This window comes from Mustelus asterias, chromosome 12 (genome assembly GCF_964213995.1).
Source record: "Mustelus asterias chromosome 12, sMusAst1.hap1.1, whole genome shotgun sequence".
Taxonomy (NCBI): Eukaryota; Metazoa; Chordata; class Chondrichthyes; order Carcharhiniformes; family Triakidae; genus Mustelus; species Mustelus asterias.
Window position 1 is genome coordinate 21100765 of NC_135812.1, and position 14937 is coordinate 21115701.

The 14937-nt window shown below is 40.2% G+C and overlaps 1 protein-coding gene across 2 annotated transcripts in view; it reads left to right on the forward strand.

The window, feature by feature from the left end:
* phf12b (PHD finger protein 12b) overlaps window positions 1-14937 on the forward strand; it is a 76246-nt gene that overhangs the window by 22270 nt on the left and 39039 nt on the right. For both annotated transcript variants that reach the window (XM_078224906.1, XM_078224907.1), the window contains exons 3-4: window positions 8524-8596; window positions 10540-10957. In XM_078224906.1, the coding sequence (XP_078081032.1) occupies window positions 8524-8596; window positions 10540-10957 (491 nt within the window). The remainder of the gene's footprint in view (window positions 1-8523; window positions 8597-10539; window positions 10958-14937) is intronic.

The window sequence follows — 14937 nt, forward strand, 5'->3', positions numbered from 1 at the left end:
TATCTCTTAAGATGTGGGTTCTTGCCAAATTTCATTTGATCCGAATCCCCTTCTCCTCTACGTCAATACTTCAGTTTAATCAAAGGTCAATTTTTGGATTCCAGTGTGAATTGGATTTTTAAAAATTCACTCATGGGATATATGCATTGCTGGCGAGGCTAGCATTTATTGCCCACCCTTAATTGTCCTTGACAAGTGGTGGCAAGCCACTTTCTTGACCTTGTGTACTTCATGTGGTATAGGTGCACTCAATGCTGTTTAAAAAAACGAGTTCCAAGGTTTTGACTAAGCCACAGAGGAGCAATGGTGTTAATTTTCAAGATGTGGAGATGCCGGCGTTGGACTGGGGTAAACACAGTAAGAAGTTTAATAACACCAGGTTAAAGTCCAACAGGTTTATTTGGTAGCAAAAGCCACACAAGCTTTCGGAGCTCCAAGCCCCTTAAAGCTTGTGTGGCTTTTGCTACCAAATAAACCTGTTGGACTTTAACCTGGTGTTGTTAAACTTCTTACTGTTAATTTTCAAGTCAAGGTGCTGTGTGGGTAGGAGGGGAACTTGCAGTGGTGGTGATCCCATGCATCTACTGCCCTTGTGTTTATAGGTGGCAGAGGTCCTGGGGTTGGAAGCTGCAGTCAATTGAGTCTTGGTAAATTGTTAATACACATCTTGTAGATGGTACACACTGCTGCCACTGTATGCCATTGGTGGACGGGGTGGATGTTTAAGGTGCCAATTAAGTGTGGTGCTTTCCTCTGGGTGTTGTTGAGCTTCTTGACTAGTGTTGGAGCTGCATTCTCCGGGCAAGTGGAGTGTATTCCATCACCCTCCTGACTTGTACCATGTAAATGGTGTCAGGCTTTGGTGAGTCATGATTTAAGTTATTTGCCTCAGAATTCTGGCCAGATTTGCATTGAGATGAAGGAAGAATGGGCCAAGAGTGAGGTTGTTTGAGCATAATAAGCTTAGTTGGATCTTTTGAGGGGTTGGGGAGGCAGGGAGGTGTTGTACATCAAACATACATTTGAAGACTCACCATAGAACCGTTCACCATACCTGTGACTAATTTTCAAAGCATTGATTTAGCAGTGGAATGTTTTTTCCACATGAGCTTTAGATGCCAGGCCTTCTGGGAGATACCAGCTACATTAAGCCAAATCAATTTTAAGGTTTCATTTCTTCCCTGTACCTACTTACCTTTTAACTACTTATTCATGCCCCTCCCAACCCCTATCTTCGCTAGTTAAAGGGGCTCCTTTGTTTTTTTTCCCAAGGAAAATTAATGTCAATATCAGTTGTATGCATGAGCAATTGTTTATGCCATGATAAAGACCTACCCAAAGTATTTAAGAACTTATGAGCAGTTTATTAGTTTGATTTCAGACAAATGAAGTTGCATTGTGGAAGGAGTTAAAGGTGACGTGAGAAGATTTGGTTTATTTGCCTGTAATTCGTCTCTCAACAGTATTTGGCGGTCCAAATGTAGGATGGTAACCAAAATCAGGCTTAAAAAATTCATTTTCCAAATTCAAATTGTTTATTGCATTTCGGTGTGTTAACCAGCAGGAGGAGTAGTTTTTCTGTTTGCCGGCACGTCTGAAAGGTAGCTATATCGCAGTGGGCTGTTTGTGATGTTGTATTTTACTGCACTTGGCTTTTTAATGCACAACTTTGTATATGCTGTCTGCATATATAAACTTCACTTATTAATTGTGAAAATATTTCACTTTTTAAGAAACATATAATTATGTAATTTACCAAACCTATGTAAATCCTTCTGTTTTTATAAGTTGACTCTCCGTATTAGAGATCAATTGAACCTGTATAGACAAACTTGTCAAATGACTCCTTTTCAGGCTTCTCTGATTTTTTGCTTTCTAAAAACAAAGGAAACAAACAAACATGTGTGGCGAGATATTTGCATTTTATTCTATTGGAATAGAGCGTTGTTTTTCAAACTGGAGGTCTGTGACCAGCAGTGTGTCTCAGGGTTCAGTGCTGAGTCCACTGTTGTTTGTTATTTATATTAATTATTTGGATGAGAATTTAGGAGGCATGGTCGGTAAGTTTGCAGGTGACACCAAGATTGGTGGACAGTGAAGAAGGTTATCTAGGATTGCAACAGGATCTTGATCAATTGGCCTAGTGGGCTGATGAATGGAAGATGGAGTTTAATTTCGATAAATGTGAGGTGATGCATTTTGGTAGATCGAACCATGGCAGGACTTACTCAGTTACTTGTAGGACATTGGGGAAAGTTATAGCACAAAGAGATCTAGAGGTACAGGTGCATAGGTCCTTGAAAGTGGAGTCATAGGTGGATAGGATGGTGAAGAAGGCATTTGGCATGCTTGGTTTCATTGGTCAGAACATAGAACACAGGAGTTGGGACATCTTGTTGAAGTTGTACAAGACATTGATACGGCCACACTTGGAATACTGTGTACAGTTCTGGTCAGCCTATTATAGAAAGAATATTATTAAACTAGAAAGAATGTGGAAAATTTGTACTAGGACGTTACCAGGGCTTGATGGTTTGAGTGATAAGGAGAGGCTGGATAGACTGGGACTTTTTTCCGTGGAGCGTAGGAGGCTTAGGGGTGATCTTATCGAGGTCTGTAAAATAATGAGCGGCATGGATGAGGTAGATAGTCAATATCTTTTCCCAAAGGTCGAGGAGTCTAAAACTAGAGGGCATAGGTTTGAGGGGAGAGATACAAAAGGGTCCAGAGGGGCAATCATTTTCTCACACAGGGTGGTGTGTGTCAGAAACGAGCTGCCAGAGGTAGTAGTAGAGGCGGGTACAATTTTGTGTTTTAAAAAACATTTAGACAGTTACATGGTTAAGATGGGTATCGAGGGATAAGCAGTATGCTTGCCTTTAGTTTTGTTATGATTGGGAAACTGGGAATAGCTTAGTGGTTAAAAACTGGGCAGCATGGACATGTTGGGCCGAAGGGCTTGTTTCCATGCTGCAAACCTCGATGACTCTTAAATTGGGAAATAGATTTATGCTGCACACACAACTATCTTCTGCTATTGGTTAGACTAATGGAAATGATGTTACTTGTACATTTCTGAGTTTTATAAATTGCATGCTTACAAAGATTGAATAGCCAGCTCAAGAACATAAAATGCTTTTTGTGATCTAAAGTGAATGTCCCATTCGGCTTGTAAAATGCAGCCCTTGCCAGTTCATTTTTTTGCTTGTACACAAAACTGATTTTCTGACTTTCACTCCTGGAACTTGAAAAAGCTGGAAGAAAGGAGAATGCTGCTTCCTAACTGGATTTAAACTAACTGGATGCACCCTGGACATTTTCTCTTCCACCTTCTTCCGTCAGGAAAAAGATGCAAAAGTCTGAGGTCACGTAGTAACCGACTCAAGGACAGCTTCTTCTCTGCTGTTGTCAGACTTTTGAATGGGCCTACCTTGCGTTAAGTTGATCTTTCTCTACACCCTAGCTATGACTCTAACACTACATTCTGCACTCTCTCAGTTCCTTCTCTATGAATGGTATGCTTTGTATAGCACGCGCGAAACAATACTTTTCACTGTATGCTAATACATGTGACAATAAATCAAATCAAAATTTTGAGAAATTTGGATCAAATTTAGAATCACATTTTACAAGTCCTTGAGGCCTGAGTCAGCCTCAATGGCATTCTTTATTGTGTGGTTGAACAAGGTATTACTATTATTGTTTTGGGGGAACCTCTCTTTGTGCGCAGGTTGGGTAGTCTCACTGTATTGGGAGGCTCTTTTGTTTTGGCTTTGGGAAAGTCTTTCCTTTTGTTCTCTAATTATGTAATTTGTTAAAGCAAGTCTCATAGGTTTTTTTCTCTTTGATTTAAATAGTATTGTGTTTTTGGTTTCAGTCCTACAGTGACATTTGCTGACGCTTCATTGTCCTACTTCATGCTGTGACTGGTTGATATCAGCACCAACAGTAGATCCTGGCACTATGTTTTTGCACGGACTTTTAAAAGATTGGGTACATTGTGTTCAATTATTGAAGTGTTTGCATTTTGTTTTCCGGTATTTGATTCCCTTTAGAATAAGCTATTTATTTCCTGATTTTTACACGTCTTTCCTATCATAAAGATGTTCCCTATCATAACAAAACTAAAGGCAAGTGTACTGCTTTTGTGGTGAATGTTTAAATAGGTACTGGGATGTTTTTAATGCTTTTGAACTGGTCAAAAACTACCAAGCAAAGAAAAGGCGCATACACTTTGTTTGGCCATGTCATAGATGGAGGGCTTCCCTCGAGTAGACTTTAAAGCAAGCTTTAATAGCTTGGTTGTATTTAGCATTGTGCTGACTATTTGAGAAAGTAGCATTTGCTCTGCTCAAAAGTCAGCCTTTAAACGTAGGATTACATTTGTGGAAGTTGGACAAAGTCAGTGCTTTCGATATGTTTCTATAATTTGTATTTCAGCCATTATGTACCAAACTTTTCCTCCTTCTTCAAACATTACCCAACATGGATTGCCTGATTTTATTTGTTTTAATTATTTGGAGCTTATTATTTTTATAGTGTCAACATCATTGCATCTGTTACCAGATTGTTTCTGCTGCCATCACAACTATAAAAGATTTGAGATGCAGATCCAGAACAGAGCCTTATGTATATATTCCATGGCGAGGGTGAGACTATTTTGGCACTCATCAGCTTAGCATTTTTTTGGACAGAATTATCTCTTCATGTAAGGGGGAATGGCTGATGAATTTGAAATCTGTAATACATTTCCTGAGTGGTAGATTGTGAGACAAACAGCTGAACGGGCACAATGTTGTTCAGCTGTACAAATATGATTTTCTTTTGGCCATCGATGCATATTGTTTGTCTAGCTTATCAAGAGTAAAATGATTCTCTGCATTGAATAAGACATACTGTTGAGTTACTTGGATCTAAATTACTTGCCTGTCAAACTTAAGTGGAAGTTATATATTTGCCTGCAAGAAAGATGAATATTGAATGGTTAAAGATCACTTAAATGAAACTTAGCTGCCATCAGATAGCTGTCGTTCAGTTTTCTATTTTTAAAAAGCATTTGAAGGGCAAAAAGCAGGCAGGTGGTGTGTGTTTAGTAGTGTAAATTAAACTCCTTTATTGCTGACCTGCACTTTTTTAGTATATTGTTACCTGTAGATTAAAAAGATGCTCATTGCATTGTGCAATGGGCATTTGCCGTAATAGAACATTTGTCATCTCTAAGCTCCAGATGTTGAAAATTTGAAATCGAAGCAGAAAGATTTGGTTTCACTGCAAAATGGAAGTGTATTATATATTTCAAGTATAAGTTGATGAGCAGGAGAAGACCAATAGGTTCATCAAGTCTGTTGATGGCCGAACTGTAATGACTTAAGTATTTCAAGGGGGTTCACCATCCCATTTAAGATGGAAATGAAAATTGTATTTTCTACCTGAGGGCCATTGGTCTGAGCAGAGAAGGCAGGTAATTGAATATTTTTAAGGGGTGGTAGATTCTTGACTTGGATGGGAGTCTATGGGTAGAGGGGCTGACAGGAAAATAGAGGCAACAAGCAAATCGGCCATGATCTTATCAAATGACAGAGCCAAATGGCCTACTCCTCCTTATTTGTATGTTCTATCTACTGAGAGAGATTAAATGCACGGAAAACATCAGGGAAATTGGTGGAAAAGAAACTTTTAAAATTCTTCTGTGAACCCCATTGACGGTCATACACAACCTGAAGGCCTCATGGAGCAGGTTTTATTTGCAACTTCTGTACGATGCTATCTTTGACCCAGTCAAGAACCGATCCAGCCTCCCGTTGATCTCGCCAGTGGACCGTGTAATCTGTTAAACTGCAATAATCTATCAGTAGGGATATCAGCCATTTAATTATTTTGCAGGCCTCCACCAGGTGGCTTCAAAATCTATGTTGTAAGATAAATAGACCAAGGTTGTTGAGTCTATCTGAGTGGTAGCTGAGGTTTGTAAAGCTAGATATGATTCTTGCAGCACTCTCCCAGACCTTTTCCTAAGTCACTAAAACATTCACCGTGCAGAGACACCAAAATGGGTGTCAGTACTCTAAATTCAGCAGCCTTCTATAATGTTAAAATTATGTCCTTGGATTTATACTACAGTTCTATTAATCCAATCCAATACCCTATTGGCTTCAGTTACTATACCTCCACTCTGGGCATGAACCTTGAGTGACTTATGCACAGTAACACCTAGATCTTTTTCTCTCTCGGCTTCTTCCATGTTTCTGCAAATGGTAAGTACTCTTTGTTGGCTTTACCAATATGCATGACAGTATGTTTAGCTATATACCTCGCTCTTCTAAAGGAACAAAGTCATTGTAAGAACATTTGCCTGTGTTTCAGCACTTGGTAGCAACTGTCATAGATATATTGGGATTCTTGTTAATCCCAGAACAACACTGTGGGCATTCTGACACGGTGAATAGTGGTTCAGGAAGGAGCTGACCCCACCTTCTTGAGCAAGGGCAGTATGAGGTGGGCAATGAATGTTGGTCCTGCCAGTTATGTCCACAGCCAGTGAACAAAATCAAAAATGAAATAAAAGTCTCTTGGCACCCCTGAGCGACTCAGTTTACTCAGTGAATAGCTGAACTGTGACTCTCTTTAGCAAATTCTTCTCTTTGCTGCTGTCATATGCTTCAGGTCATCAACAGAATGTCTCCTTGCATACCAAATGTGATACTTCTCTGCCTTGCTCGCCTGTGATGCACCAAGTCCTCAGAGTTGACAAAGCCGCACAAGCATTCCATATTGAGGAACACCTTCAGCAGTAAATGAGCAAGCACTCTCATGCCTGTAAAGAGTTTGGTTTGACCATCAGCACGAGACAGATGATTCTGCATTCTGTCAGTGTTGACATTGTGATGCTGGAGACTGTTGATGACTTCACATATCTAGGTTTTATAATCGTCAGTAATCTATCAACTGATGCTGAAATCAGATTGCACTTTGCAAAAGCTGCAGATTAGCCAAGTAAAAGATTGTGGAACAACAGCAACCTTCTGATAACACCAAACTGTGTAAGTCTTACGAAGCTTGCATCTCAGTGCACTACTCTAGTGCTGAGATCTGGGCAGCGTATGCCAGATAGGAGAAAAGGTTGAACAATTTCCACCTTCACTATCTCAGATTGTTCTCGGCAACCCTTGGCAAGATAAGGTCACCAGCTAAGCAGTTTTGAGTTCCATCAGCATACACTCGTTGCTATGCCAACTAAATCTGCACTGGCTTGGTCATGTTCGTCAGATGATGATGATTCTATACTGAAAGACCTTCCGTATGGTGAACTGGTCACTGGGTCACAACCTCTTGGGCATCCATATCGCTGTTCCAAGGACACTTGCAAGTGAGATATAAAGATTGTGAACATTGACACTGACAACTGGGAAGCAGTTGCTGATCGCCATGATCTTTGGAAGAGGCAAGCAGAAGTGAAAAGCACAGCTGGCTGAGAATAAGGCCTAGAGAAAACAGAAGCTGGAGAATATGTACCTTCTAAGCCCTTTGTCTTCCACTACAACAAATGCGGCAGAAACTGCAACGCTAAAATGGGGTTCCTGAGCCACACTGGCCAGTGAAAACCAAGAGCTGACCACCAAGGCGTAAGTCATTATCTTGAGATGGAAGACCACCAGCTGAACTGTACAGACCAATGAAGTTGCAAAATTCATTGCTGATCTCTGCTGAGTTCGTTGGTCTCAGTGGAGGCTTTGCAGCAATTAGTTTTAGTATTTTTGAGTTGGAAATAGAAAAATGAACCATCGTTCGTTTTGTGTTGTTACTCGTAGTGACCCCAACTGGAAGCATTATTGTGTGGATGTCTGGTAAGTTGTGATATTCTTGCGCATGAATTGCATTCTGATTATTTATTGCCACAACTTGTAATGAAAAGTGGAGGGGAAAACGGCTAGGTTTCAATTTCATCTTTGTCTATTGAGTGGGCTTGCTCAATTTTAGCAGCCTCAGTGTGGTAGGGCTGTGTTGTTGGAATGCTTCACCCTGAAAACAACTTGAATTTATGTAGAGTTTCAGCATACCAGAGAAGCATTCCAATTTCAACGAATTCTGCAACATCATGCAAAGCCTTGTCTGAAAGACAGTATCTCAGACAGTCTGCCATTCTAACAGTATTGCATTGGAATGTCAGACTGGTTTTATGCGCAAGTTGTAGAAGAGAATGTAAACCCTCAGTCTTGAATCTTAGATTTGCACGTGTTGTTTGTAGGACCAAGCTATCATCTTGGGGGTAGAAGAATAAGCAGGCAATAACGCTGCTTTTTAGAATGTCAGCTCCTGTAGAACTGGTTGTAGTTCCATGAGTTTCTGGTTTCAACCTTGGCCGTGTTAACAATTTTTTGTTTTTTACCAAATTTCCCTTGTATATTTTCAGCTACCTACAAGGAATGCCATATGTTTGAATGTGGCTTTGTACAATAGCATTTTGATATTTAAACTCTTAAGTTCTAAATGCAACAAACTGATCTACTTTCTTCTTTGTTACAGTAACCCTCCACTCAGTGAGGAGATGCTTCCACCTGGAGACTGGATGTGTCACAGGTGCACAGTTCGCAGAAAAGTAAGTAGATTCATCTTTTTAAAAAATACACCAAGCTTTACTGGCAGTAGAGGGAATATAAATTATTCCTCTACCGTTATCATCTCTCCAAAAAGATGAATCTAGCTTCAGCAAGCTACCCTTTTCATTACATAAGATATCATGATTAAAGCCTATTCAGCTATCAAATGATTTATGTGTGCACTCACTTTCTGACAACTTCTCTGCCCTTCAGCAGTGCGGAGTGGTTTCCCGTATGGGCGGCTGCTGCTGCACACCTTTCACTTCCTTGCCTTTGCCTGCCAACCAAACATACCCTGGCGTGCCTTGTTGCCATCAGGTGGTGGAGGTCCCCAGGAACAGGGCTCCCGACGTGGAAGCCCTCCCGCTTGTCATTGAGGACCTGGGGTGGAGGTGTGTTGCACTCAGGAGTCCCATACAACCTCGGGTTGCGTTGGTTCACAGACTCCCAAGATGCATGTGTCTTTTGCGACCTTGTGGAGTCCATGGTCTACATATATGCAAATTGTCCTAGGCTACAGTCCCTTTTTTAGTTTTCTGAAAAACCTGTTATTTTCTTTTTGGTTGCACTTCAGACCACTTCAATGTCATCTTTGAGCAACTGATGCAAAGGGCTCGGGTTGGTAGAAGGCCCTGCTCCTGGGAATAGCCAAGCTGGCCATTAAGAGGTCCAGACAACAAGTGGTCGAGGGGATCAACCATCCTGACTGTGCCCCTGTTTTGCAGCTATATTTGCTGCTGGGTGTCCTTTGATTTTGAATTGATTTGATTTATTATTGTCACATGTATTAACATACAGTGAAAAGTATTGTTTCTTGTGCGCTATACAGCCAAAACATACCGTTCATAGGGAAGGAAACGAGAGAGTGCAGAATGTAGTGTTACAGTCATAGCTAGGGTGTAGAGAAAGATCAACTTAATGCAAGGTAGGTCCATTCAAAAGTCTGACAGCGGCAGGGAAGAAGCTGCTTTTGAGTCGGTTGGTATGTGACTTCAGACTTTTGTATCTTTTTCCCGAAGGAAGAAGGTGGAGGAGGGAATGTCCGGGGTGCGAGAGGTCCTTAATTATGCTGGCTGCTTTGCTGAGGCAGCGGGAAGTGTAGACAGAGTCAATGGATGGGAGACTGGTTTTTCCTTGGAAAGGGAGCAGTCTCTGCTTGCACCAGTGTCTTCTGTGCCCGGTGGGCACCTGGGGGGCGTGGATGGGGATGCATTATCAATCCTTTTAATCACATTTTGTTTTGATGTTTCAAGTTTCCTTTGAGATTCTGCTCGCTTTGGTGTAGTATCCCTTTAAGGAATTGCGTCTTTAATTTATCTTACAGTTTGTTGATTTAGATTATTCGGTTCACAAAAAGAAATGCAGTTTAAGTTTACTTATTAGTGTCACAAGAAGGCTTATATTAATAATGCAATGAAATTACTGTGGAAATCCCCTAGTTGCCACTCTCTGGCGCCTATTCGGATACATCTGAGGGAGAAATTAGCATGGCCAATGCACCTAACTGGCATGTTTTTCGGACTGAGGGGAAACCGGAGCACCCGGAGGAAATCCACGCAGACACTGGGAGAATGTGCAAACTCCGCACAGATAGTGATCCAAGCAGGGAATCCAACCTGGCTCCCTGGCACTGTGAGGCAGCAGTGCTAACCACAGTGCTACTCCTATTCTGGCAGCAATTACCAGAAGACTATCAACTTTTTTTTTCCTAGAATGCTTTCTAATTTGGGAAGACAAAGTACACTCATATATATATCCATCACTATCCTATCTCTCTCTCTCTCTCTTCCCCCCCCCCCCGCCTCCCTTGCACATGTATACTGTTTGCATAATTAAAAACCACTCAATTTTGGTTCAATTTGTTACTGCTTTAATACTTTTTATTTCTGTTAGCAGTGTTCTCTCTTTTGGCAAATCATTAAAGTATTCTCCCTTCTTCTAGAAACAAGAGAAAAAAGAAAGACTCGGCCAAGTAAATGGAGTTATGGACAAGCAGACGGTTAAAAGGACAGCATCCCCTACTGTTGACCTGGAATTCCCTGACAAAACTTCCAGTAGAGCACTGGATTCCAGGATGGACAGTAACTGTAGGTCATTTGCACAAACAAAAAGTTTAGAAAGGCGTGTTAGCCGGCCCGGAACGCCAACGTCAAATGCAAGTACTGACACGCCCACTTCTGAGCAGAACGAAGTGGATGATGACATGATTGACGTGGACGACGAAAATGCTGCCATGGAGATGGACTGCTCCCAATTGCAAATAAGGAATCCATTTGAAATACTTATAGCCGCAGCAATGGAGCGAAATCCAACTCAATTTCAACTTCCAAATGAACTAACTTGTACCACAGCACTTCCAGGTGAGGGAGTCAGTGTTACTACACTTATGAGTTGCTTATTTTCTTTGTGAGAATCATCATGCCTTCTCATCCTGCACGTTCCAACATCACGCTTGCAATCTGTTAACAAATGCAAGCGTAATTAAAGATTGCAGCCTCTATACATTTGTACAATTATAATCATTAGATGGTTATTCCAGATAACTATTTCAATGTGACTGCCACTTTGAGGTGTTACCAGGTGTATGAATAACCGTGCATCAATAGAGGTGTTATTTAACTGCATCTTATTTGTTTATGGATTTTATTTTGGACGATTGAGTCATGGCAAGACGCCCTCCTTGAATCAGCTATGTATTTATTCAACCTTCTCTTTGAATCAGTAACACTTTGCAATATTAACCTAATGTGCCCATCAGCGTAGAAGTTCCAAACTAAAGGTTGCTAAATGGTATGCTGATGAGACTCGTGAAGGTGTAATTCCTGACTCCCATATTTGTGCTGCAAATTCAAAAGGGAACTTTCTCCAATTTGGATGCATTCAGTCTAAAGAAATGAGCACTAGGTTCTAGATTAAATTTGGCAGTGTTGCGGTTTTTCACATGGAGATTTTAAATGGGTGTAAGGAGTCTCTTTTCAGTCCATGATTTTAAATGACTTTAAATGTTTTGTCTATTGATGTTTTATTTAATTACAGCCTCAAACTCCACACAAGACTGATAATTTTATAGTAATTATTGGTTGCCCATCTGTATAGGATAAGTGTGTCATCAGCTTCAACATTTGTGGGACGTTTGTGGAAATTTAATCTTTTGTCAGAGGCAATACATTGCCAAATGGTTAATCCAGAATTGTTGGGGTAGTCTTTACATGTGCAGGAACATTAGAAGACTTCATGGAGCTGAGTGTCACTGCAAGGTCAGGCCAGATGCCAAGGGTACAGTTGTAGAGTACTTTTCTTGAAACATTTACAGCAGATAAACAAGAAATATAAACAAGAACTGTAACGTAATGAATACTTGTGCAAAGCAGGTGACATTGGCATTAGTCTAGCAATGTGAACTTCTAGGTACGCTAGCCCCTTCACAAAGAGACCTTTTAGGAAGTGTTCACATTTCAGTAGAAACATGCATGGTGTCTTTGTGTTATGTTCTGACTACCTAGTAGAACCTTTGCTTGTAGTCAGGTCAGGCTCAGTTACCGTATTTAAACATGCTATTTGCAGCACAGACTGGACAGCACAGAACAGTAGGCATGGGAAGTATTCTACAAAATTACTGACGAGGCATTATATGTAGGCCAATGTCCTACACTTTTTATGTAGGGATAATGTGTGAACAACTAAATTAATTGAACCAGACTTGTTTGAGTTCTTTAGTAGCAGTCTGATCACTGGCCTCAACATGGAATGAAATCAGTGCTTATAATTTATAATATCACATTTATGGTTGAGTTGATTTCAAGCTCTTCTCTTTTCCCCCCTCCCCACATTGCCTCCAATAAACTCTACTTTTTGTTGATGTAAAACAATTAGCAATGGAATAGAGGCCTATGTTTTACTAAAATTGTAGGCAAATACCAAAATAAAACACATTTCTAATAGCTAACTAACATAGTGAGGATTCATCTCTGGATGACTTACTGGAATTACAGATGTATAAATTAACTAAATATTTTCCATGTTATTTCCTAACAATCTTGGGAAATAATATTCCAATCAAGGAATGATTCATTTACAGTGCAGCTGCAGAGGGGAGATGTGAATCTCTTGGCTATACTACAAAATGCTTGTTGACCAGAGAAAAGGTTACAACCGAAATGGGTCAAATATTTTAACATTTTGGGATTTTGAGTGGAGAATTTCTTCTGTTGCATAAAGAAGCACTCTGTTTTAATTACATCCTGAAATTAGAATCCCCACATAACTTTTCTAAATGTGTTAAAAAGCCGCATCTGGTGTTAGATGTTTAGGCACAGGTTTAAAGGTTGCCATGAGAAGAAACTGACAAACAGCAAGAATGTCGATGAATTGATTTGTACCAACTCAGTCTGTGCACTTGTATCAATTTTTTCTTCCTCCCCAGTCCTCCTTGGCTGTTTTTTAATCAGACCCTCTGAAAATAAGCTGAATCGAAGTTATAAAGCAGCATATTTTTGTTGGCTGCTGAGAAATGCATGGAAAAGGTATTGGCTGAATTCTGCTTCTGATTATTCGCCTTTCTCACTGCTGCCGCTGTCAGGCGTTTCCATTAAACCTGCATTTTCATGAACAAAAGAATGGCTTAGAAAGCCAGTCATAGAGTAATGGCCAGATAATCCGATTGTATTTTGTAAAGATGACCAGATCGTTTCAGCATGTTTCATGTGATTTTTCTATCCTATTGTTGCATGTGCAGCAATACCAAGTGTTAATGTACAATAATATAAAGAGTGAATGATTATCTATATCACATCTATATTTTTGAGATATGTCCCTAAAAATCGAGTTCAAGGCCTGTTTGTCCTTCTCCCATTGATTGGTTAGAAGGCAAGACTGGTAGAGGCCTACTGCTGCAACTGATTTTATGTGAAACAAATTTGTTGTATTAGTCTAATAATTGTGGGAGGAAATAATCTTGTAATCCCATGCTGAAATACTCTAGTCTCTTGTCTTTGCTCTTGTGGTATGGAATTCAACCAGACAAGTATGAGGTGGTGCGTTTGGAGAGGTCAAACAAAGCAACGGTTTGTATAATAAATGGGAGGATACTGAGAAGTAGCGGAAGTGAAGGACCTTGGAGTGAATGTCCTCAGATCCCTAAAGTTAGCAGGACATGTTGAGGTGGTTAAGTAGACATATGAAATCCTTTCATTTAGTAGTGAAGATTTGGATTATAAGAGCAGGGAATTTATGCTGGAACTATATAAAACTTGTAGTTAGGCCACAACTTGAGTAGCGTGTGCAGTTCTGGTCACCTCAATACTGAAAGGATGTAATTACACTGGAGAAGGTACATAGGAGACTTACAAGGATATTGCCAGGACTGGAAAATGTAGCTATGAGGAAAGATTGGATAGGCTGGGGATTTTCTTGTTGGAAGAGAGAAGGATGAGAGCAGATTTGATTAAGATGTTTAAAATTATGAGGGGTCTAAATCGAGTGGATGGAAAGGGCATATTTATCTTCGCAGTCAGTGACGAGAGGGCATAAATTTAAATTTTCACCCACAGAGTGGTAGGATCTAGAACTCACTGCCTGAAAGGTTAATAGAGGTAGAAACCCTCAACGCATTTAAAAGATGTCTGGAAATGCACCTTGAATGCCATTAACATGCAGGGCTATCGACCAAATGCTGGAAAGTGGGATTCGGCAAGGTGGCTCATTTTTTGGCTGGCAGCGACACAATGAATCAAGTGGCCTCTTTCATTGCTGTAAGCTTTCTATGAAGCCTGGCAAAATTCAATCTCTGCCTTTGTCACTTAACTCAATAATGGGCCTTACTATATATTTTAGAGTTTTACTACCTTGGCATATATTGTTTTTAAAATGCATTGTAATTGATTTTAGCAGATTACTGTTTCAAAATACATTTTATGATCTCTCCATTAAGTAATTTGGTTTAATGTATCGGAGCCATTGACATCCACAGCATGAAAGGGATTATTCAATCCATTGTGCCTGTGCTGACTTTACTGGAGTAATCCAAGACGAATCCTACTCCCCTGCCTTTTCTCCACAGCATTCTATCATCCTCTGCTTCAAATATTAATCCAATTTCCCATAAGACTTGGTAATTTCTGTCACTTGGTGGCAAACCATTCCATGCTACAACAGCCATCTGTCGAGACATTTCTCCTAATCTCTGTCCTTGTTCATTTAAATTGATAAACCTTCATCTTTGACTTTCAATCAGAGGAGATGCAGTAAATCCTCACTTAAAGCTGTAGTTGCATTTCAGAAAAGTGCAACCTTATGTGGAAGAACTTGTAAGTGAATTAGATATTCCTTTTGCAACCAGTGT